Source organism: Platichthys flesus, chromosome 13, assembly GCF_949316205.1.
Source record: "Platichthys flesus chromosome 13, fPlaFle2.1, whole genome shotgun sequence".
In the NCBI taxonomy this organism is placed as follows: Eukaryota; Metazoa; Chordata; class Actinopteri; order Pleuronectiformes; family Pleuronectidae; genus Platichthys; species Platichthys flesus.
This window is the reverse complement of record NC_084957.1, coordinates 12,597,398-12,621,353: the sequence shown is the minus strand read 5'-3', so window position 1 is coordinate 12,621,353 and position 23,956 is coordinate 12,597,398. Positions and strand designations below refer to the sequence as shown.

The 23,956-nt window shown below is 41.7% G+C and overlaps 2 protein-coding genes across 7 annotated transcripts; both read left to right on the top strand.

Annotated features, from left to right (window-relative positions):
* Positions 1-2,484: 2,484 nt before the first annotated feature.
* On the top strand, positions 2,485-5,244 carry atp5mc3a (ATP synthase membrane subunit c locus 3a). Of its 2 annotated transcripts, none has more exons than XM_062402805.1 (5): positions 2,485-2,631; positions 2,839-2,948; positions 3,735-3,809; positions 4,629-4,819; positions 4,933-5,244. In XM_062402805.1, exons 2-5 carry the CDS (start codon positions 2,910-2,912, stop codon positions 5,045-5,047), a joined length of 420 nt encoding a protein of 139 aa, XP_062258789.1. In that variant the 5' UTR covers positions 2,485-2,631; positions 2,839-2,909; the 3' UTR covers positions 5,048-5,244. The 2 variants fall into 2 exon arrangements, with proteins under 2 accessions (XP_062258789.1, XP_062258790.1); XM_062402806.1 differs by having other exon boundaries at positions 2,591-2,720.
* Positions 5,245-6,164: 920 nt separating this feature from the next.
* Positions 6,165-23,087, top strand: atf2 (activating transcription factor 2). Of its 5 annotated transcripts, XM_062402785.1 has the most exons (12): positions 6,165-6,205; positions 6,807-6,881; positions 7,729-7,825; positions 7,905-8,023; positions 8,124-8,240; positions 8,946-9,124; positions 9,823-9,937; positions 11,323-11,424; positions 14,466-14,711; positions 14,948-15,154; positions 18,004-18,109; positions 21,206-23,087. In XM_062402785.1, the coding sequence occupies exons 2-12, from the start codon at positions 6,834-6,836 to the stop codon at positions 21,409-21,411; spliced, it is 1,542 nt and encodes a 513-aa protein (XP_062258769.1). In that variant the 5' UTR covers positions 6,165-6,205; positions 6,807-6,833; the 3' UTR covers positions 21,412-23,087. The 5 variants fall into 5 exon arrangements, 4 of the variants coding, with proteins under 4 accessions (XP_062258769.1, XP_062258770.1, XP_062258772.1 ...); XM_062402786.1 differs by lacking the exon at positions 6,165-6,205 and having other exon boundaries at positions 6,222-6,881; positions 14,469-14,711; XM_062402787.1 differs by lacking the exons at positions 6,165-6,205; positions 6,807-6,881; positions 8,946-9,124 and having other exon boundaries at positions 7,731-7,825.
* The last annotated feature ends 869 nt before the right edge of the window (positions 23,088-23,956 follow it).

Sequence of the window (23,956 nt, the reverse complement as noted above, 5' to 3'; positions counted from 1 at the left end):
ATTGTATTTAGATATTTTTAACATGAATATAGAAATACTGTGATATTTTGTATAGAATAAAAAGAGAATAGAAAGGAACAGAGGAGAATAGAACACAACATTTACATTTTATATTCTGTTGCAAACCAGAATACAACTAGAAAAAATACAATAATAACAGAAAATAATCAAGAATAGAATATGAGGAGGGAACAAGTGAGGAGAGAGGAAGAAGAATAGATACTAGCAGAACAGAATAGTGTGGAATAGAGTTTTCAAGAAACGGTTAAGAAAACAGAGCAGCCAAGAGTGGAATCTGTAAAAAAAAAAGGAGAGAGGAATAGAATAAAGCAAAACTGAATAAGAATAGACTAAATAAAAACTGAATAGTACAGATCAGAAAAGACAAATAGAACAGAATAATATAAAACAGACTGGGGGAGTTTGAGCAGAGAGGCACAGCAAACAGCAGCACAGAATAGTGGTGAGTAGAATGGAATGAAACAGAGTAGAGTCAAATAGATAAATTTGGACTAGGATAAATTACAAAAGAGTAAAATAGAAGCAGAATAGCACAGAGCAAATAGTAAATGTAAAAGTAAATAGAGCAGAATAGAGTGCAGTATTCAGCCAGCTGTTCTGGGCTTTTGTTAATGCATCAGATCCTTCTTTGTCTCTCTCAGTATTTCGGGTACATGTATGATCTACTGACTGTTTCTACTCAGTGCTCAGGAGGTCAGGAATCGGTGGCTTCATGTGCGCTGTAAAACTGAAAAGATCATACCTGAGGAGCCACTGGGACGTTCCTCCCTCAAAGCCAGCAGAGGCAGACTCCCCCGTGCTCATTACCTTTCCATCACAGACCAGCTGCCATGGAGTCATTCATCACAACGACAAATCCGCCCAGCGTCGGTAGCCTACAGCTCCACCATCAGCCTGCGAGATGCACAGGCAGGGCCCTGAGCCATCGGTCCCTCTGGGCGGCTCCTTAAATTAACACCACAACAGGTGAGAGTAGTGAACACGTCAGGGAGCTAAAGATAAGCTGAAATACTAGAACTGAATTCTACCTCTACTGTGCCTGCAACAACAGGATGAAGACAAAATCATATGGTCCGGTGTGATCCTCGTGTTGAAAAGTAGCGTTCACACACATCACATCACTCGTGTCAGACTGCAATTCAGAATATACTCAAATGAGGAACCTATACCCTATATCTGGGTGAATTCTTTGACACAGGTTTTGATGGATTTCAGTGAAAACTGTGCTCCTGACTGTCAGTGTACAGTCCAACGTGCAGGAAAGGGAAACGTGTGCTTCAGAATCAGGTTGAGGATAACACTAATTTCATCTAAACTCTCATTTCCTGGTTTCATCTGACCCACAGTGAAAAATGTTCAGCCTTGGAAAAGACTTTCATTCCCTCAGTTGAGGAAAAGTCTACAGTTGCTGTGACCCAATATTTAAGAATGAGTTTATAAATTAAACCAGTTTTAATGTCTTAAAAACTAGATATGATTTAACCGATATATTTTTAATTTACAATTTATGGTTTGTGAAAGGAGAGCAAATGGATTTATGTTGAGTTGACCGATCTTATTGATGTCACATGAGCTGTAGTAATTCATTCCGAAAGATTTAAAATATCAAGAATTATATATTCTTTCTTTGAACTCAGTGTTTGGATGTAGTTACTTGTTAAGCTGAATGCGGCTTTAGAGAAACCAAATGAGCCCTTAAAATTCCCCTTAAATTGGGGAAAAAATCTGATTGCACACTGATAGAGAATCAGAATGTTTCAGCAGAAACATGTTGATGTTGACCTGAACACAATACTTTTTATAGATCCTCTGTTCCATCAAATGGAAATGTTTATTTATATTTTTATACACTTTCCTCAAACACATAAATACTACATTCCCGTTTTAGATTACAAATAGGTACTTGAACTTCTCTGGATCTAGCTGAGGCTGGAACTCATAGCTCTCAAGTTAACTCTGAACAACAGCAGCTGCAAGGACACTAGAGAAAATATTCAATACCAATCCTGCCCTCAAACTGGAGTTTGCCATACTTCCTGGAGATTTTAAAACTTTGTTTTTTGTAAGTCTTGTATTATTTCTGTTTAGATTTGTCACAGTTGTGTCTGTAATTGTGTTCATGAGATTTTGGAAATGTGAACTGATACTTACTATACATGTGCAATAACTATTCACACACACTCCACACATTTAAAGTTCCAGCACCTCTTAATGTTTATAGTATTAGTTTTTTATCAGACTTTTTTTAAATAGTAATAAGTTTTTACCTTGCTTTTAATTCAATTTGAATTTAACAATTGCCCTTCTTCTTGTCCAACCCCTTTCTTTGTTGACCGAGTTAACTGCACACGACGATTACAACTTGAAACTTGATTTAAAGATCTGTATTGACATCACAGATCAAGACTCACACATTGTGTCAATAACTGTATCTCTAATCAGAATTCGGGTTTGTATCCACACAAGTCCGGCTGGGTTTTGTGAATGAACATTGTCGCAGTGCTCTTGTTCAATAAAGTTTTCGACCTCTCCTGCTGTCACACATCCGGGCCTGTGCTCACGTCACACCGCGCAGGCGCATTCTTCCGCTGTGGAACGACCTCTGCATCGGTAAGTGTGTGATGGGAGATTGAATGAGACTCACTTCTCTAACAAATCCGTCTTCATCCTCCCACCAGAGCGGCCATCGCAGCGCACATGTGAGCGGGCGGTGCAGGGCGAACGTGGATGTGCATGTTGTTGTGTGTATTTGCTCCGCGGAGCCTTTATTCGCCTGTTTGACCTTACAGTTCCTCTCCGGTTCTTCCCTCCGCACAGAGACCCGGGATTCACGTCAGCATTCGAGCCGAACCGGATCCAACGACCACCCCCACCAACACACGTAGAAAATGTACGCCTGTGCAAAGTTCGTCTCCACGCCGGCGCTGGTGAGTTGTCTCCCCGGTGTGTCTCCGCGGTGTCGCCGCTCAGAGCCGCCGGGCCTCCGCTTGAACTTGACTGCAGCTCAGTGGCAAGGGTATCTGCAGAGGAGGCCGGCATGCTAACCTGCTAATGCTAATGCACCGGAAGACACTGATATTAAACACGGTGACATCGTAGCTTTGCTATTCACAAAGACAATGCACGTTTATTATCTTAACGAAACTGCCCCAGTGTCTGTTCTGTAGCTTCCAGCGGCCATATTCAATGATGGCCGTCAGCTAAGGTCATTATTAGCCTGTGTTAGCTTAGAAAAGAACTGAATCCACCTGGAAACCTGTAGACACCTCTGAGCTACTGATGCACAAACCATCAGCTCCTCTATTCTGCATTTTACACTCTGCAAAGTGACGCTGCCTGGTGTTTCTCCAAGGTCACTTTTCAGTTTCTGTTAGCTCCACCTCGCTAACTACTGACAACCACAATATGTCAGGTGGCAAATACGTTTGCTCTGTTGTAGTCTTCCTTCACCTTACACCAGCATGTCACTAAACTAACCACAAGAGGCTGTCGGTACAAACTGTACCACAAACCTCCAAATGCCACAGGTCACACTGTCACTGAGAGGAATGACACTGTGACTGACAAAGTGACTTTCAAGGGGCCTCCCAACTGCCGTCTGTTTGAGAATAGTACCGACTATGTGTTTCACGTCAGGTAGAGTTTGTGCTCATGCTGGGTAACTGGACCTGTACTGTTTTTTGTTTATTTAAATGCTTGTGTCCTTGCTGCAGGTCCGTGCTGGTTCCCGGGCTCTTTACAGACCCCTCTCTGCCTCTGTGCTGTCCAGGCCTGAGATCAAATCAGAGGTAAGAGGGCATGCAGGGGGCTTTCTGTAGAGTGATTTTGCAAACATTGTGTCAGATTCTTGGTTATTTATAACTGTTTTTTATTTTTTATTATTGAATTGTTTTATGCTTGATAACAAAATCAAATATAATGCCAAATGCTTAGACCTGCAATATGACATTTGAAATGTAGACCAGCTCGTGCTGCAATTTTCTCTCCAAGACAAGGCACAGTTGTTTGTGTCTGTCTCAGACCTGAGCTTGACTTGATTTTTTTCCCCAGATTAAAGGCTCTTGCAGTGTAGAAAGTAAAGTAAATGGCCCAGCTAGCGTCACTGGCCCTGACCTGAACCCATGTCTAATTACACATTTTATTTATAACAGCCACACTTCTTTTGAAATAAAGAAGCAACTTATGTCAGTTTTGGTGCTCAGCAAATGTTCTTAAAGGTCCAGTTTGTAAGATTTAAGTGAGAGGGATCAGCTACCAGAAACTGAATATAAAATAATCCTAGAGCTGTTTTCACTTGTGTGTTCCATCTAAATTGTTCGAAGTGTTTCCTTTACTCAAGAATGACCTCTTTATATTTAAATACTTTATATTTATATCAGGAGTGGTTCTCTCTACGGAAGCCGCCATGTTTTTTTAAAGTAGCCGAAACTGGACAAACTAAACACCTTTTTGAGTTTCTATGACAACTGAAGGCTGCCACAGGTTCTGTCATGTTTGGAAATATTCAGCTGCAACTTCGCCACTAGATGTCACTAAATTCTAAACACTAAACCTTTAACTAATCAGTAAAACTGACAGTTAACACTTTTTGCCTTCTCTTGCTCCAGAGCAATGTCGCTCTGATGCAGCAGAGCCCCCTCACCCAGGTCATACTGAGGGGCTTCCAGACCAGCGCTGTCAGCAGGGACATTGACACCGCTGCCAAGTTCATCGGAGCTGGAGCTGCCACAGTGGGAGTAGCCGGATCCGGTGCTGGTATTGGGACAGTGTTCGGTAGTCTCATCATCGGCTACGCTAGGTTTGTTTTGTGCTTTTGTCACATAACCTGAAAATATGCTTGAAATATTCACTTGTATCAATAAGAATCTTTTTCCTAGATGCACTGACAGTTTTGTTCTTGTTCTCTCTTAGGAACCCATCTCTGAAGCAGCAGCTGTTCTCATATGCCATCCTGGGATTTGCCCTGTCTGAAGCTATGGGACTGTTCTGTTTGATGGTCGCTTTCCTTATCCTGTTTGCAATGTAAAAAGAATCTCCTGTCATGTGACACGCTCATTACAGATGTGACTACATATTTTATTGTGGCTACCAAAATTGTCCCGTGTTGGTGTCATGGAAATGTACATTTTCAAGTCTTTCAGACACTTTCGAAATAAGCAAAACGTGTATTGTACGAATGTAAGAAATTACGTGATTAAAATACATGTATTTGACTATTTAAAAGATGGCAGTAACTTTTATGTGTGGAATCTCAGAGCAGAGAGCGGTCGGCTTTTCTGAATGTCATCTTTTCTGTGAAGCAGCTCTGTGACATCAGCCTTGTTTTTCTCACAGCATCACATGCAAGCTTTTTAGGGTCCAGCTTAATGACTTATGGTTCAGATGAAGTTAAATAGTAATGTAATTAGGCAGCAAGTGATTGCTTGCTTTTGTAAATGGCATTGAATAAATCTAGACAATTTAATTAAGTTAAACAATGGGTTCTGACTTTTTTGAATGTAACGAATGAAAGTCCTTTGTAGGTTGTTCCAAAAACTGAAAATCGTAATTAAGGCCGATTGGACTGAACTTATTGTGACTAAAACTGTTGCGTCAATCGATTTTAAATGTCAGTTTCAGTAATAGATTATTGTTTCAGGTCATTAATCAAAGTATAACATTGCTGTTTCCAGGTAAGGTTTTCTTACACAATGTTTAAGATCTATAGATGACACAGGGAATTGAGGAACTTTCAGTATTTTATAGAGTAAATTAATTAAAAAAGATAATAGCTCTGTATGGTTACCATGTTGAAATGAGTAACATTTTCTATTACATGTTTTTGCTAATGAGTATAAAAATACAAAACAAATGTATAAAAATATGCATATAAACAATGGAAATATAGTACAGTGAATATGCCTTATATTAACCGCCTAATTTAACAACTGCAGATAGTGCTCAACACAAAAAATAGTATCAGCAGTGCATTTATATATATAGTCGTGTAGTTAATTAATAAGGAAAAACATAAACCCATTTTTTATAACGTTCATATAAAGGAGAGAAAAGAAAAAAGGGGGAACATTCAAACCAGAAAAAAGTCTATGCTAATGAGCCATTCGTGTGACGTTTACGGAAGTACCCGAGCTGCTCTCGCGATACTTTGGCTCGGTCGTGGGATTTGGAAGCGTAGTGGCTGAGGGTAAGTGACCACACAAACATTGCGTCCTGTCGAAAAGATGCTGTTAAACACTATGTCGGTGTCACTGTTCGATACCCGAGCTCCGGTACAAGACGAAGGCCCGGGAAAACCCGCTGACATGTCCCGTGTTTGCCGAGAGATTCAGCTCCAAACATGGCGACGGTTGTATGTTAACGCGGGGGCTCGGGCTATTGCATGGACGAGGCTGGAACAAACGCCCCCCCCCCCCCTTCTGTTTTACACACCTTACGGGGCTGATGTGTGCGGTGTTTTCTCGTCATGTTTACAACACGTGTGGCTCAGCGTGTCGTTATTTAATCGCGTGTTTGTAGTAGAATGAATGGAGGGAGAGCTCTGCGTGTCTTTCTAATGTAAACAACTGGAGCAGCCGCCCTTCATCGACACGCTTTGTCCAGAACCTCCGACCTGTCACCTCCACGCTGTCTTATCCCAGATCTGCAATCTGCTGACATTCATTTTATCAATAAGCCGCAACGTTTACTTGACACATTGAAGCCTCCACGTTCTCATTTGTGAATCTGTCTGCATCGCGCATCTGTAGGTTTGATGTTTATCTCCAGTCTGTCCTGTTTGATTCCAGGGTGACACAACACGAATCCCTTTTAATATGAGTGATGATAAACCTTTCCAGTGCACTGCTCCTGGCTGTGGACAGGTAAGTTATAACCGGTAACACAAACTCTGCCACTATTTCACATTGCTCTCTGTGCACCTGATTCACATGGGTGGGGTCAAAGGTCTTGTTGACTCTCAAGGTTCCTGCACATGACACACACGGCAGCATCATGGTGTTGTGTGCAGAGAGGCTGACACCAATCAGGTCTCATATCAGAGCACTTACAAACACAATGTTTATTACTGAGTTCATGGTAATGGATGAATACACATTTAATTTAAAACCATGCACAAGTTGGGATGTCCTGTGGCCTAATTGCTAAGGTCATACCGCAGAGCCACATACCTTTTGTTAAATGTCACACTCTTCTCTATCCAACTTTGTTCCTTGTTGAACTGTATAACTGTTAAAGTCTTAGGATCAGTTTGAAATTTCATTTTGCAGTATCATTGTCTTTGTCCTTAATTTGAAGACCCATTGAAGCCTCAAATTTGACAGAAGTCCTTTCCCACTCTGTGTCCCAGGCTCAGCATCACTAACATAATGTAGCTTTGTGTAATACGATTAATTGAGGTAGACCTTCCTGAATAAATAATTGTGTTTTACACTGTTACTTTTGAAAGAGGGAAGTAGTAACTCATTTCGAATTCTCAATAACTTGCCCCACACTGATCAAATCAACAGATATAGTTGTAAATGTGTTAGTATACATGTAGATGTAATAACCTGGTTTTCTTCTCTGTTCTTGTTGCATGTTCTCAACATGTATTGTCAATTATCCATAATATGTACTTTTTCTAACTTTAACCAAAACTGTTTTGTTCTCCAGACCTTATTCATGTACATCATAATCATCCCATCTGTTTTCTTCTCTGACCTCATGCAGAGATTTACAAATGAAGACCACTTGGCTGTCCACAAACACAAACACGAGATGACCCTGAAGTTCGGTCCAGCGAGGACCGACAATGCCATCATTGCTGGTAAATGTTCTTGAACTCGATATATTTTGGTATAATTGATACTTTTGCCCAGTGCACTGAAGGTTGTCCTCCACCGCAGATCAAACCCCTACACCTACCCGCTTTCTGAAGAACTGCGAGGAGGTCGGGCTCTTCAATGAACTCGCAAGTCCGTTTGACCACGACTTCAAAAAAGCGGCTGAAGATGACATTAAAAAGGTTCTTCTCATTAAACCTGGCAGCAGATGACCTGACACCTATTTGTTCTATAATTTCCATCAATCGTCCATTACTGACGTCTTCTTCTTCTTTTCTTTAGTTACCACTGGATTTGTCACCTCTTGCGACGCCCATCATACGCAACAAAACTGGGCAACCCACACCTATGGAGGCGCATCTTTTGCCTCACCCTGAGTCCACAACAAGTGATGACAAGGTAAAGTTTAAAATAAACTGGTACACGGGTAAGTTACCCCGACTGTTCATGAAGGATATTCTCCTGCTTCTGTGATTAGTTATTTACTCTGGAATCAGCAGATCTCCTGGTATGAATATTCTTCTGATAGGTGTTCTGGTCATTTTAATTGGACTTGACTTAAATAATGTTATGACTAACACTGTTGTGTAAACTAGAGATGTTCAGATACCGATACCAGCATCGGACACGCCCAAGGTTCTGCAAAAAATGTATCATTGGGCATCAACAAGAATGCAATCCATGTTCTGATTTGATACCACTACTTTAGAGTGTATTCGTTTTACCCAGATCAAACTGCAGATTTTACCCCAAACACTTTTTCTCCAGAGCTAGAATGTCAAAAATGTGACAATATTTCACGCTAGAAGGTCCCATAAGTAAAATGGACATGTAAGATGTATGTGTGTATTTTTCTCTCCAAAATGTTTAACCTTGGCATCAGGATTGGTTATGTGAGGGAGGAAATGGTATCGGGACATCTCTAGTCTAAACACAGAAGAAATACTAACAATGCTGCACAAAAGATTATTTATAATTGGAGATATTAGGTTGATTTGATTTTAAATTTGATATTGTTTGTTGAGGAAAAAGTTTAATATCAGCATCATCATCTGGTTTTGGTGAAACACTTCCTGCAGCTAAGGTGTTGTATGATGTTTTCAGGACTTATCTTTGCGGCCAACCTCACTGCCAACCTCCACTATAGTCCATCCTGCCTCCCTCCAAGTCCCCAATGTACTTCTAGCAACCTCAGAGGCTAGTGTTGTAATACAGCAAGCTCTCCCATCGCCAACAGCTAGCTCTGTTATTACCCAAGTCCCATCCACTAATAGACCCATAGTGTAAGTAACTTGCCATGTCAATTTCTTTTTTAAGAATCGTAGTTTTTAAAGAATTCATCCTTTTTGTTTTTTAAATGATTTTTGTGCAGTTTTGTCTTGGTGAGCTCATATTTCATGAAGCATGTGCTTGTTTTTTCATTTGCAGACCTCATTAGGCAGATTTCCAATAACATCAGCGTTGCTCAAATATGGACGTTTTCCCCTGATAATCATCATGATCACACTTATTGTATTTTGCTGTTACTTTTGCTCTTGAATGATCCCTAATATTCCTGTTAATTGTTATGCTATGTTATGACAAAAGAGATTTTCCTTTTTGTCTACTATTCTGGTGGTAAAATCACAGATTGAATTTAAAAACTGTTGTCAGAGTTTAAAGATTCATTGTGATCTAAAAGAAGTTAATCCAGATATGATTGCGAAAATCTCAGCAAATTTTCAGCAGAGTCCATATATGAGCAGAAGTGATGTTATTTGTTGGATCTTTTGTGGCAGTAAAACATGTTCTTTTGATGAATTTAGTGTATTTACTTAAAGTCTGGTTTGATTTGGGTTTTGGGTTCATTTTACTCCCATCAGTTGTTGCTTGAATATGATTTTATTTGAGTTTGTTAATCATTAGCCACGTTCTTCTTAAATTTGTGACAGATTCTGTTTTGTGTGTTTTTTATCACAAAGTTGTCTCTTCTCTCCTCCAGCCCAGTGTCGGGCACCTTCCCTGTGCTCTTACAGCTGCCTAACGGCCAGACCATGCCAGTTGCTATACCTGCGACTATTACAAGCTCAAGTGTACATATTCCAACTACAATCCCGGTGAGTTCATACTGTGTTAATGTTGTGATTTCCTATGTGTTAAAAACTGGATTTTATCCAGCTGTGAAATTTTGAAAAAGTCTCACCTCAACATCCATTTAGTCACGTTCTTTACCTTTTGATCATATCGCAACATAGTTACTAAATGCATCTTGTGGGGAGTGTTTGGTTTTCTAGGCACTAAAAGGAACAAACTAATGAACTTAAATATTTGTTTTGTATCTTACTGCTGGAGTCCATTGTGTAGACCAACAAACTCACTGGACTGTGTCAAATAACATGCTTTGCTGGGCACCAGTTTGCTTGTTTGTGCATCTTGGAGATTTAACATAAAAATACAAATCCCTTCCATGGGAATAAAAGCTTTTGACCCACGTTTTGAATTTGATGTGCACAGAAAAGTATAAACATCAGCAGTTTTGCAGTCCTCCACATGTAACATTCAAAATAAACTTAAGCTGCTGGCGTTATATTAAAAATCTCTTTTGCACTTCTTGGACAAAGGGACTCTTTACAACGTTGGCACCTCAGATTTGGCAGTCACTTGAAGCAATAGAGGTTGAGTGAAATAATGGACTTTGGAGTACAACTGCATCACAGTGACAAGAGACACAGGAGTTGGCTGAGGCACAGCAGGCTCCCTTCCAGGATACTTCACTACTATTTGTCCTTGTACAATTAGAATTAGCTCTCTTAATTTCTGGCAGAGCAGATAGATGATGCTACTAATGTGTTTAGCAAACCAATCATAACTGCATCTCATATCGGGAACATATTGTAAATGGAAGTCCTGCTGGTGTTTTTTGAACTCCCTCATGTGGAAGCGTGTCTTGTTGTACACTGTAGTCCTGATTATCTGTGTGGAACACTGAGCAACGGATGATTATCTCCTGATAGCGGCACAGCGGGGAAAGAACCTATATCTTCTCAGTCTGTGGGGATTGAGAAAGCTGTTGACAAGCAAAGTAGTGCAAAAGTAAATGGAGAACATGGGCCACCAGTGGGCCTCCCTTTCCCCTCGATCATCTCCTCCCCCCTTCTTCTTTCTCTCCCTCACCAGCCTTCCCCACCTCCCTCTCTCTTATTGTCTTACTGTGAGGGGAGCCTGGCTCTGCCCTTCCGACTCATGTCTCTCCATCCTCTCTTCAGTTTCCCCGTCCATATGCTCTCACGCAGACAGGCGGAGGTTCATTAGCGTGCACACTGCATCTCCAAGTGGCGCTGCCTCCACAAAATAACAGGCCATCCGACCTAATGAGGCTGAGATATGAGGAAACTATGAGAGCCTGCCGCAGCGTTGTGTGTTTGTGTTGTGCCGCCTGCCTTTTTTACTGCCGTAGACTAATTTTCTCTGTGCTGATCTGTGTCTGTGTCTCTGCCGTCAGCTTGTCAGACCTGTCACCATAGTGCCTAACGTCCCCGGGATCCCAGGACCTCCCTCGCCACAGGCACAACAACAACCACAGCCTCAGCCCGCCCAATCAGAGGTAAAGCTGGTATTTATTATCTCTTCCTTTACATCAAATATTATTTCTGTGTTGGAGTCTGTTATTTCTCTTCTGAGAGCGAGAATAACAACCAAAGTAATGAGAGAGCTCGACTACAGAGACATAGTTGCCGTCTTTGACCTGATGAGGGCGCTAGAGGAAGCTTTGGTAAGCAGTGTGTAAGCAGTATGTTTGATTTTTATTTACTACCCCCCCTTTCATAACAGTAAAGATTTCAATAATTAAATCTTTGTTTTGGTTTATACATCAAAAGCCGGACATCTTGTGGTCACAGCTTCACAAATGATAATAATAATTGTAATTTTTAAAATAATAGTCTGACATAATTTTGTTTCACAATTTACATGACATTAACATTAACAAGAATTGAAGTATCAAAAACAATATCAGTAAAACCATGTGTGAAAGTTACCTCTCATCTTTGTCGTGCATGATAATTAACTAAATATCTTCGGGCATATGTGACCCGACAACACAGGTTTGCTCGACTCCGAGGCATTTATCGCAATTACCTGACGACACAGTCTTTAAGTGATTAAGAAAATAATTACATATTAATTATAAACAAACATCTTGATAGAATAATTCAGCTGTTAAAAAACAAAATAAAAGAACTATTTCTGTTTGGGGAGAAGACGTCACAGCAGTCCTGTAAGCTCTAGAAGTCCTCCTACATAAAACATGGTAGTTGAAGGGCGGGGATATGAAGTGTTGTGAGGTAGATCAGTGGCAATGTGATGAAACACGGATCACAGAACCTGTAAGTGTTCCCAGCATGGTCTGTCTGTGGAAATTAACAGATAAACCATGGTGATGAGGTGTGTGTGTGTGTGTGTGTGTGTGTGTGTGTGTGTGTGTGTGTGTGTGTGTGTGTGTGTGTGTGTGTGTGTGTGTGTGTGTGTGTGTGTGTGTGTGTGTGTGTGTGTGTGTGTGTGTGTGTGTGTGTGTGTGTGTGTGTGTGTGTGTGTGTGTGTGTGTGTGTGTGTGTGTGTGTGTGTGTGTGTGTGTGTGTGTGGATTGATTCTGACTGGCAAGAAGGAGGGAAGGGAGTGGGAGGTGGGGGTTGTCGAGGATCATGGGGTAACGGAGAAGACAAACGCGGAGACAGCGTTGTGCTCAGCACGCCGTCATCGGGGCCAACTGGAGGGGGGCTACCAGCGAGCGCCAGCTGGGGGCATCCTGGCACACGCTCAGCGAGGCACATTAAGTCGGCCTCACCCTGCATGGAACCTTTTGTTCAGCAGAATCCTGCCTGACCTGCACCCCCCCCCCCCCTTACTCCCAGCACCTCCCACCGCACTGAGCTCATCAGCAAACACCTAATGAGCCCGCGTCAAGAAAACAGGCCCCTGCTCAACCTGCCCGCTCCCCCGCCCCCACCTGGCTCTCAGGGGGCGTGGAGACGGCACTTTACAAGGACTGATGATGCTGCAAAGACCACAATAATGATAATTAACTTGCTGAATTTAGAAGATTATGCTGTTAATTAGTTGCAAAATAAAGATAAGTAATATAGTAGCAGATGGTTGAATAACACCCATGAGATGGAGGGTTATTACACTGATGAGGTTTCCATGGCAGAGATGAAATATGAATCTGACTGGCTTTTCTCTCGTTCTATGGGCCATTCCAAGAGAATAATATCTTGTTTCTGCCAGAAGAGCTTCTGGAAGGGTATTACACTATAAACTAATTTGGTAGATAGATTGCTCTGGCAAAGGTAGTTGTTAGAATAATGTGCTCCTCTGTTTTCTCATGTAAATGTATTCCCTCTCACTTTGTTATTGCTCCGAAAGGCTCATTCACTTTCACCTTGTTTGCTCAGTGCTTGATGCTGGAGGAATTGGCCTTTGAATCATGGAGACCAATCTGCAGAGAAACAGTTTCTGTGTATGTGTGTGTCACATTCACTCAAAGTTGAGAAAAAGAAAAGGTTTTTGATAGATGTGTTATGTATCATGGACACCACACACCTTTTGAGTATGACACATGTTGGCATTAGCCACCTTGTTGATTTTCTTACTTTCTGCTTTTTAACGTTCTTCGCTGTTTCCTCTTGGCTTACTTTCTTTATTGACTTATTTCATACATTTTTATTGTGGAATCTTATTTTATAACCTTAATTTTGAGGAGAATCCATATGTAGTTGTAGAAGGAGGATATTTTATATATTCTTAAACCCGTCCTTGTTAATATAGTCAACAGTGATACAGCTCTCTTCCTTTTCACTGCTTTGAGCTCAGTAGTTTCATTAAAATTGGTTCACATAGTGCTAAAGACTCGGTCTGGTGGTGTTATTCATCTTTTGGAACTTCGTCCCTTAACATCTTCAAGCAAGTCTTTTTTTAAGCATTTGAGAAATGTTTAAAATTTCGTCTGAAAAAGACACTAAGCACTTCTTTTATTTCATGTTTTTTCTTCAGATAAATCCCACACTTTTCTCACTTTTTATCATTCAGTGGCTCAGGTCTGAATTCTCAAATGTACACTTTAGTTTTCCGTTGGTCTCGTTAACAGTTGAATATCTTGCAGAGGACCACTCAGGAGATCTGTGCTATAATCGCATCCTGTGGATTTATTTCTCTCAGGGAAATGGAAACACGATTAAAAAATGTCAGGACTGAGGCAAATAACATCAGGGAATAAAATAATGCTAAAATCCTTAAAAGTATTAGAGCTTTAAAACAATAGTAATGAAATAATAAAAAAGATGGATAACAAACATTCTCTTCTAGGATTAAAAAAATGTATTTGTTAAATATGTTCCAAGGAATTATTAATAAGCTGTCACGGTTTTTGCAAGACTACAGTGCCTTGGAAATACCATTTGATTTTCAACTTCAAAAGTCTTACCTTGTATAGTCTAATTTTTTAAAAATATATTGAATGATAAAACAACAAAAATGGTCCTCATATTTACTGTCCTCATATAATTGACTGAAGTGTTTTTCTTGTATGAACTAATTCTTTGCAGGAACGGTTTAACATTTGTTCCCCCTGTGCTTGAATTCTCTCCCAAGAAGCTGAAACCCACATTGAGCCAGCATCTTCCTCAGGTAACCAATGGAGATGGTGGTGAAGTCCAGAGCAGCGCTGTCAACCACCCTGCTGCTCCCCCTTCTCCAGCTCCGTCTCCAGCTCCGTCTCCAGCTCCAGCTCCAACCACAGCAATCGTGGTCCTAACTCCTGTTCCCCACCAGCCCACTATCGAGGAACCCTCCCCTCCCTCTCTTCAGCAGCCGGCCACCTCCACCACAGAGACACCTGTAAGTGTTCACTACTGCAGTACACACGGATCAGACTCTTCTCATGACAGAGTTGCACCAGTGTCCCAGAGGAGCAAGAAATTTATTTGTGTCTTTATTTGTGGATGAGTGTACATGCAGAATAACATAATACTGACTGCATTAGAGCCTTTTGTAAGCACAACAGATGTGGTGTTTTTTTAAAATTTTGTTTTGATCGTAGCTCTTCTGTGTGAATATTCCTGTTTTTTGTGCAGGCTTCCCCGGTTCCCCCTGCGCAAAACCCTCCGATCACAGGGGGGCGGCGGCGCAGAACCACAAGCGAAGACCCTGACGAGAAGCGGCGCAAGTTCCTGGAGCGTAACAGGGCTGCGGCTACTCGCTGCAGGCAGAAGAGGAAGGTGTGGGTCCAGTCTCTGGAGAGGAAAGCAGATGACATGAACTCCGTGAACGGACAACTACAGGTGCCTTTTACTTCTGACCCTCACTCGCTGCATGTAAACACAGCTGCTCAGAAAGTGTCACTTTCTCTATGTACGCACGCCCACGTCTGTTTATCATCATCTGCTGCCGGCACAAGCATGTGTACACAGACTTTTCCCTTCTGTGGTGATGAAGTCATTAAAGCTGATTAAGAAGAGCTGTCATGTGACAGCAGCAGTGTGTGAGCCCTTTACATCGATATGTCCCTGTCAATAAAGATGTATCCTCCAGATGTCAGCTGCACACAAGCGTGTCTTCGCTTCTGTCTCAGCAGTTTACCGAATGGCCTCAAAAATCTCCTAGGGAAAGGTGTCTTTTTGAACCTTCATTTAGCTGGAAGCAATTAGGATCTGATGCTGACAAGTTCGAAACAGTTCATGTAGCTGCTGTCTCTGTTGATAAGTGTGAGCCGGGGGTGCAGCACATCGGTGTTCCAGACAATTAAATGAGATGTGGTGTTTATTTGCTCACTGTCTCATTTTTCTATGAAAGCCGAGTAAGATGTGAGAGGTGGAGGAGGGGACAGACGGCACAGGGAAAAAAATGCTGTTTTTGTCAATATCTGGTTCACAAAACAAGTTATCACCACTTGTCATGGGTGCACCAGCTGAGAATTAACATAAATATAGGTAGAAGAAAGAGGAAGGATGGGTGAGTGAACGGGGCTCTGAACAGTAAGATCATCGCTGTTAACTACAAAGAGGAGAACAACATGTGGCGGAGAGTAAAAGGGCTGCTTTATACGAAGGCATTAATCAGCGGTGCCGTTTTTGTAAAAAAGGAACACGCTGACACGGCCCAGCTGATCAGTGAAACTGCCTCTAATGATGCACAATTATTTTAACATCATCCTTAACTGGCTTTTTAATGAGGTGTCAGACCAGGCAGCTCACAGGGCTCCCAGCGTTACCCGAGGCCCATTTGCTCAATTTTGATTAATACACAAAGTTAGAAACAAGTGAAACTCACAAAAGTCCAACGTAGCCAGGATGTACATTCTCTGTCAACGTCAGTGTGATGTGACTGTAGCTGGAGCGTTGACGGCAAGGTTACTGTCACGGTTTTTGACTTCATCTTACGGTTAGATGATATTGTTTTGTTTTGTAAGTCAACCGAACACTATTCTCACGGCTAAGCTGTATAGCAGAATGTCCTGTTTTTTTCACGTTCAACCACCGAAACAAGATTCTGTGTACGAGTCTATTGTGTGGGCTTCTCTCGGGTCAGTTGCACAGGGAGTTGGAAGGAACGCCTGTGTTTAGATTGGCTGTAAATGGCAGCAGTCTGTGGCAAAAGCACTGTGAATATGGCGTTGGCTTCATGTGGTCCATACGCTTCTTCCAGCTGTGTTTTAAATCTGCCTTACAATAACTCAGCGCTGCCAACACCAGCAAGACTAAACAGATGGAATCAAATGAATTGGCTGCTTTTAGACTAATAGGTTAAGCTGCCTATCGTCCTTTTAAGGAGGAGCGAAGGAGCCTAAATCTGCCATTGGGTGTTGCGCAGGCCCCTGGCCGCTCTAAATCCAGTTAAAGTCACCTTCAGCGTAATGTGGCTCCGTTTTTACGACATGCAGAAATCCTCTGTTCCCCTGGGAGCCGTAACGACACGACTGTGTAAATCTCTGCAGCATCTACAAAGTTGCAGTGACAATCCGAACAGCTCAGCTCTGACAAATGTGCTCGGTCGGTCTGCAGTGAAGGCCCATAATTATTGTGTAGGAAAAACATAAATGAAGAAGTACATCATACTTTATTCTGAATTCCTTCACTGTGCTGTTGCCTCCCTGTGTTTGCTCTTCCTTGTGGGACTAAATACGGGTTTAATGTGCAGTAATGAAGTGGTCATGTGTTCTAACTGTACAAAGGTCTCAAGTATTTCACCCTGTGATCCAATTAATAACTTGCATTAGTTAGAACATACAGCGATTCATCTATAGATGACACAGAGCTATATTCACGCTGTGATTTGCTATTTACTGTACTAAGCATTTACAGTATACACACTATGATATTTTTTTTTTAATTAATTATGCCTTCACACTGGCGTACATTATGTTTTCAAGTTGTCTGTATGTCCTATTTTGTGAATGAGACATCTTGGGAATGGTGAGCGGGAATTTCTTACATTTTTGCCAGCTGAGCTAATTTGGTGTTCAAAGGTCAAGGTCGCTGTGATTTCACCAAACATGAAAATTCACTCATTATCTACTCACCACTATGCTGATGGAGGGGTGGATGAAGTGCTTCAGTCCACAAACCCTTTGAGTTTCGGGGATAAACAGCTTTTCTAACAAAGAAAAACAGTAAATGTCTCCATGCTGCTCCTGTGGTGTCATCAAGTGTTCAAATTCAACTCGAAACGGCGTCACTAACATGGCATGGCTTTAGCATAAATGTCTGCTACCGTAAGAACCCTGCACACCCCCTCGCCTGTACCCTTGGGCGAGAGCATGTGTGTGGTGTGTGCGAACGTGAAATAGTGACTTTGTAGAATAGTTTGTCCACCAGAGAGGCACTGACACATTGTTTGTTACATATTCCACTTGGTAAAAACTTTACTAACCAGTGTGTTTACTGTATATAATTAGTAGATGTATCAACTGATATGTTGGGATTGGATATCGGTAACTGCCAAAGATCGATATCAAGCACAGGTCCAACTCAAACAAAAGGTTCAAAGTCATATTTTGATTCCCACAAAAAGGAGCTGAAGTCTGACTGTTTGAACTATGAGCTCACATCATCTGTTTGTCTTCACGTCTCCGTCCGACACGCTGTAGTGACCGTTTTATTCAGAGCCGCCGTGTGTCTCCTCTCTCCCGCAGAACGAAGTCACCCTGCTGAGAAACGAAGTGGCTCAGCTGAAGCAGCTTCTCCTGGCTCATAAAGATTGCCCTGTAACCGCCATGCAGAAGAAATCTGGCTATCACAGTGAGTAATGCTCCATTATTCTCAGCCCGAGGCTTCCAGTGAAATGCTCCTGAAATGAGCTCCAGCTAACCACTAGAAGGACACGTCTTACTTATGGCCCAGTGGAAAGAGCTATTGTCGTATTAAATCCCCCCCCCCCCCCTTTATTTTTAACAGAAAAAAGTTTGAAGAAGTTCAGATATTTATAGGCTGTGCTGTTTTAGACAAATTCTGACTGGAGGCAGCGTCAGAGATATTTCATGAGGCCTCAGGTGGTAACCGCAAGAAAGTAATTGTTTGTTCATGTGACACCAAAATAACCATTTGTCAGATCAAGCTAAATATCCCCTGTGGATGAAAATGAATGTCTTTATTTAATACGGTATTAAAAATATAATGTTAAGCGTCTTCAGCTCGCACACCACCATCTTCTTTATGAATACCTGAATATACGAGAGGTTTCTGCCCATTACTGCCTCTTTATTTAAATTCCTATTGTCAGCCTGTACTGTACGGGCTCTCATTTAGAATTATATCACCTATATTTCTTCGTTTCCCGACACCGTGGTTCTGTCAACTCGATCCCCCGCTCATAACTCACCTTCCCCCACGGATGAGCCTGTACGCGGCGAGAGCCATTGCACCAGCCAGCCACTTTCCCCGCTCGTGCTCTAAACACCTCCGCTGACTTGTATTGACAATGATTGCCTCTGAAATAAGTCCATTAAAGCAGAGAGCTCGACAGGACTGCGGAATGTCCTCGGGAGGACGTCCACCGAGCTAGGCTGTTCATTATGCATCCCTTATTGCCAACCGTTGCACTGACACACGTCACACATTATGGGACTGATGGTTTTCCAGGCTGGAGTGGTCCGTCGGAGCCAGGGTCCCATTTAGTGTCGTCGGGATTTTTTTTTTAGCAGGAAGTGCAGATGAATCGGGTCATCGTTCCCACGTGTTCCTGCGGAGGACGCGTTTCTAGACCTTTTGTGAAGGATGATATTTGGGGCACTTTTTTATGCAGTTCGAAAAAAATTGAAGAACCTTATTGAAAATCGGCCAGTTCATCAGACTGGTTCACAATGACAGGTGGGAAGATTTTAGACGGAAGGAAAGCCGACTAATGTGACTAAAACAATAACTCTTTCTATGAGGTCAACCACTGTCCAATCAAATGAGATCATATACCCCCGGATCGACCTCCATGATGTTTCAAATGTGCTTCTTGCAATAGATTTTTAACTGAATGTTATTTAACACTATTGATTATGCAAAAATAGATTTGAAACTATCAACGTTACAATTTAACTGTCGATGTTGAAGTCAATTTGATCCGCTTTACAACCCAAACACGTGTTACCTCCATCAAGGACATTACATTTATATTATTTTTTCTGTTGATTCCTCACAACCCTTCTAAGCGAGAGCCATTCATGTCAAACTCTATTGACTCTAGACATTGCAGTGTTCGTGTTGTTGATGTCAGTTTGATCAGCTTTGAAATGGCAACACTTTGTGTATCAAACTCCACGAGAAGCCACACAGCTATTTGCCTCACCACAGTAAGCCTCCTCACTCGCACAGAAGTGAATGAGAGGCAACGGTTCATCACTGTTACGACACTGATTTTACTTGTATTTTTTTTCTACTTTAATTTTAAATTTAATTAAATTTAACTTTGCCTTTAATTACAGTAGTACATGTGGGGACGTGGTTGGAACAGAGTCCACCACTGCTGCAGGAGGACTCTAGCCTCCATATGAGTTCCGCCCCTGATATATTTTATTGTAGATGAAATAAGGACTGGAACTACTCCACACTCTTTCCCCCCTGTCAACTGTATCAGTGCCCTCCTGGGGCACAGCGCCCCCTGGCTGGGAATCACTGAAATAATCGGTCTCTCTAATTAGTCAAACACATTATTTAACTGTGACTGATCCATGGCTCTCACTCATATAAAGGCCTCATCAAGCTCTCAGTTTTTCTGAGAGTTACACTGGCCTCCAGACCCGGTGATACCCTTCATCGTCCTGACCAGGCGGAGCCCTGGCAGAAGGGAGGAAATTACCCAGACTGCCCCGCAAACAAGCCAGGACATGCTTCGAGCTGGCAGGCCGAGCCGTCCATCTGCTTTTCCGCGGTGCCCACTTCAGGAATCAGGAGAGCAGAGCGAGGCGCCGTCTGCCCGGGGAACCAGGGTCTCTGAGTGTTCTCACCGGCCAGCCCTTAATGTCGTTAGGAGTGATAATGCTCACTTGAACATGGAACTAAACCACCGAACTGATTTATTCCGAGGTTGACCTTCTGCGTAGTAAAGCAGCGTGGTAGTTCATAGCGCTTTGACATTCACTTGCACTAAATCACACGGTCAGAGTGCAGTGGAGAGCGCACGTGAAGCTTCTAATGTAAAGACACGCGGACCGTTCTTTAATTGCTTCTTCTTGTTACCGAATCGGTATTTTACAAACTCAAATACGAGTCCCAGTCATTAATTACAAAGTGCCACACCAAGTGACTTCCTATCATTAGCAATATTAATTATCATAGTGCTCCTTATTCCTTTTATGAAACCGAGCATGAGAGGAGAATCTCTCGTTTTTCTTTTCCCTCCCCCCCCCCCCCCTCTCTTTTTTCCATCCGGATCCAATTAATTCAATGCAACTGCCGAACAGCTGGTGGCATTTCAACTCCAAGTCTCCCCGACTCTCCAGTGTGAGCATCGTTAAAATCAGGTGCTGTAATCATCTGTCGCTGCAGCAGTTGGCAAGGTAACAAAAAACAAATGAGAACGCGGTTAGGGATGGAAACACGGCCACACGCCCCCGAATGGAACGCACCCATATGATGTGGCTTTAAATTGACATAGGAGCTTTAATTAAAGGGAAGGGGTGCACAAGTAGCATTATGGGGATTAATGGAACGGTTTGTGTACACCACACGCAAACGGCTCTTCTACCTGTGATTAGGGCCCACATGACGGCGCTTTCCAGAGCCGCTCTGGATCATACCAGTTAAACGCCGTTAATTAAGAACAGCGGGGAAACAGCGGTGTAAGAAAATCCAGACACTGTCGTGATTTAGTTGCTGAATTTCTGTTTTTTTAAAATTTTTCTACAGTTTCTGACAAAGACGAGAGCAGCGAGGAGATGTCCGTCCCCGGCAGCCCCCAGAACGAGGCCATCCAGCACAGCTCCGTCAGCACCTCCAACGGGGTCAGCTCCTCCTCCACGACCCCGGCCGTCTCCGCCCCGTCCAGCGCCGGCACCATCACGTCCAACCAGAGCACAGAGGAGACCCGCCAGTCTCAGCCATCAGGGAGCTGATTGTCCAAAAAGGGCGTTCGAGCTGCCGCCTCTTCTGTCTCCGGCCGGCGGAGCAAAACGATTCTCTCCCCGCTTCACTTCTGTTTTCTAATTTATTCTCGATCGGTTTGTTTCCTGTTTGGTCCGTTTTGTCCTCCGTAGGCGATGCTTCTTCAAAGTGCAAATGTTTTCTCTGGTTGATGAAGACGAAAGTTCAGGCACTTTAGGTGTAAGATGTAAAACACATGGATCAGAATTTTTTTTTTATTTGGGCGAGTTATACATTAATTATTAATTCAATGTTTTTTTGATTTGATTGTCCTGAAGCGGTCGATCAGTTGATGCTTAGAGTCTCTACCAAAGTGTGTGGTGGCTCATTTGTGATACGTTTGCTTGTTTCTTTCCATGTCTTTTATAAGCACTATCTTTGTGATATCGTAGACAACAGTCACTTTTTTTAATAATTAGCTTTTTCCATTTTGCACATTTAGAGAGAGTTAAGGGGTTTACGTTGTCTTAGGTACAGGCAGCTTTTTAAAGGTAGATTGAAACGCTGCCACGTTACACAGATGTAAATGGTCGAAGCGGATCTTGTTGTTTTCGTGAGATCAGCTGTTGTGGCGTTGTACAGTTTGAATGTTGGAGCTCACCTCTGTTTGTAAAAGAGTCTCCGGGTGGGCTGCTAGTGTTTGTTCTTTCATTGACATTCCACCTGTAGTCTGATTGTTCCTGAAGCAGTGATTGTAGGATCGCAGTACTTTTCCATTGCTCAATCATGGTGATGTTGAGTTCATTCAGTGCCATTAACGTTTTTGTAACAACTTCGCTACCTTTTTTTATTGCAGTACCAGTCGGATGCCGTCCTCTCAGATCAAAGGTCTCATATAGATCGTCGCAGCTTAGTGGAGATGTCCTGCTTTTATATCATGTCTTTGCTTTATAACTGTTTCTGGCTTCAGTGTCTAAGGACATTTAGCTGTTTTCATGATCGCAACAACGTTTCTAGAAAACATTGTAAATACCATCACTGACACATTGTACATGATCTTTCAAGGTGTTGTGTACTTTTGTCTTTTTTAAATAGGGTAGATTCAGTAGCTCTGTTTTATCACAATAACTCTGTTAGCGGTTAAAGGCTACTGAACTTTAGGATAGAGCTCCTGGCTTATTAAATTATTATTATAAATGAAAGCGTTCAGATGTGACCTGGAGTCACATCATTTATATTAGACTGAAACTACTACTGCTTTGTATAAATCGTGAAAGTTTCATCATTGAAATAATCGTACGAAGCAAATTACACCGTGAAGTCAATTTGCCTTTTCTCTTAGTCTGTACGGACTTACTACTGTGTAGTTTCACAACAAGCTAACACCTTGTTTTCATAAAGTCTGTTTGTTCATTTAAATCTACTGTTGTGTGCGATCTGCATGAGATAACAGTTCTCTGCGAGAATTTAACTGTTTGTTCGATAATGTCTCCGTCAGATAAAATATCTTTAAACAAGTTTCAACTTGAGCTGCGGCTCGAAGGCTATGAAACCTTTAGGTTTTGTTTTTTATGTATTGACCTTGGCTTAACTTCTCAAACGGGCTGTGATACTGTGTTGAAAGTGTTCTTGTGACTTGTGAAAGTTCTGTAAAAAATTTGACTTGATAAGTTGTTGTAATAAACCTTTTAATATCTCTTTAAATCCAGTTTGGCTCCTTTTAATTCTCCAGGTGGATTTCATATCTCTTAACTATAGATCGAATGAAATATGTAAATGATTTAAGTTAAACAGTTTTTTGATATAACATTTGTTTAAAATCCTTTTAATGTAAGTAATGGATAAGTCCACACCACATGTTTTCACTGTAGTTACAACACGACCATGTTCTGTAACTGGCATGAATCCAATGTGGACAGATAACTGAGGCCAACAAGTCGCTGGTGAAAACATATTTTCTTGTGGTGTATTCTGCCACCTTGTGGAAGATCTGATAAAGATATCAGTACAGTCACATAACTGGAGCTGAGGACTCTTATTGTACTTGTACATTTCTAAAAATAATACTTTACTTCACATTTTACAACCACTTCATTTAACTTACGTAAACTATCCCAGTGGGTGAACATGGTGATTCGAGGGTTACACACATCATTCTCTTGGTTTTGGCTTTAGTAAAAAACTCACATCTTTGACTTTGAAAATAGTCTTAACTCCTTTATCTACTACTGAATATTCTATATTTATTGATCTAATATTTTGTTAATAAATGTTGTATTTTGTAACTAATAAATATAACTGGTAAAATAAAAACATGCAGTGAATTTGTACACTATTGCCTCAGAAATACAGTACAAATACATAGTAACTCATAATTGTTCAATACTTGAGTAAATGTACTTAGTTACTTTCCAACACTGGCGCTGCACCCTTACTGTGACAAACGTGTTTTGCGTGACAATTTTCATGTAAATCTACTCCATTTCTTTTTAGATATGATGATATAAGACAATATGAGTTACTGTTCGAGATACAGTTAAAGCAGAGTACTGAGTCACTGCTACCATAAGGGTCCAC

Excerpts from the sequence above, each read along its gene's own strand:
- atp5mc3a (XM_062402805.1), top strand. The coding sequence starts at position 2,910 with ATGTACGCCTGTGCAAAGTTCGTCTCCACGCCGGCGCTG. Across the intron at positions 2,949-3,734 it reads TCGTCTCCACGCCGGCGCTG|GTCCGTGCTGGTTCCCGGGC; the intron begins GTGAGTTGTCTC and ends TCCTTGCTGCAG. Across the intron at positions 3,810-4,628 it reads GGCCTGAGATCAAATCAGAG|AGCAATGTCGCTCTGATGCA; the intron begins GTAAGAGGGCAT and ends CTCTTGCTCCAG.
- atf2 (XM_062402785.1), top strand. The coding sequence starts at position 6,834 with ATGAGTGATGATAAACCTTTCCAGTGCACTGCTCCTGGCTGTGGACAG. Across the intron at positions 8,024-8,123 it reads CTGAAGATGACATTAAAAAG|TTACCACTGGATTTGTCACC; the intron begins GTTCTTCTCATT and ends TCTTTTCTTTAG. Across the intron at positions 14,712-14,947 it reads CCTCCACCACAGAGACACCT|GCTTCCCCGGTTCCCCCTGC; the intron begins GTAAGTGTTCAC and ends TTTTTTGTGCAG.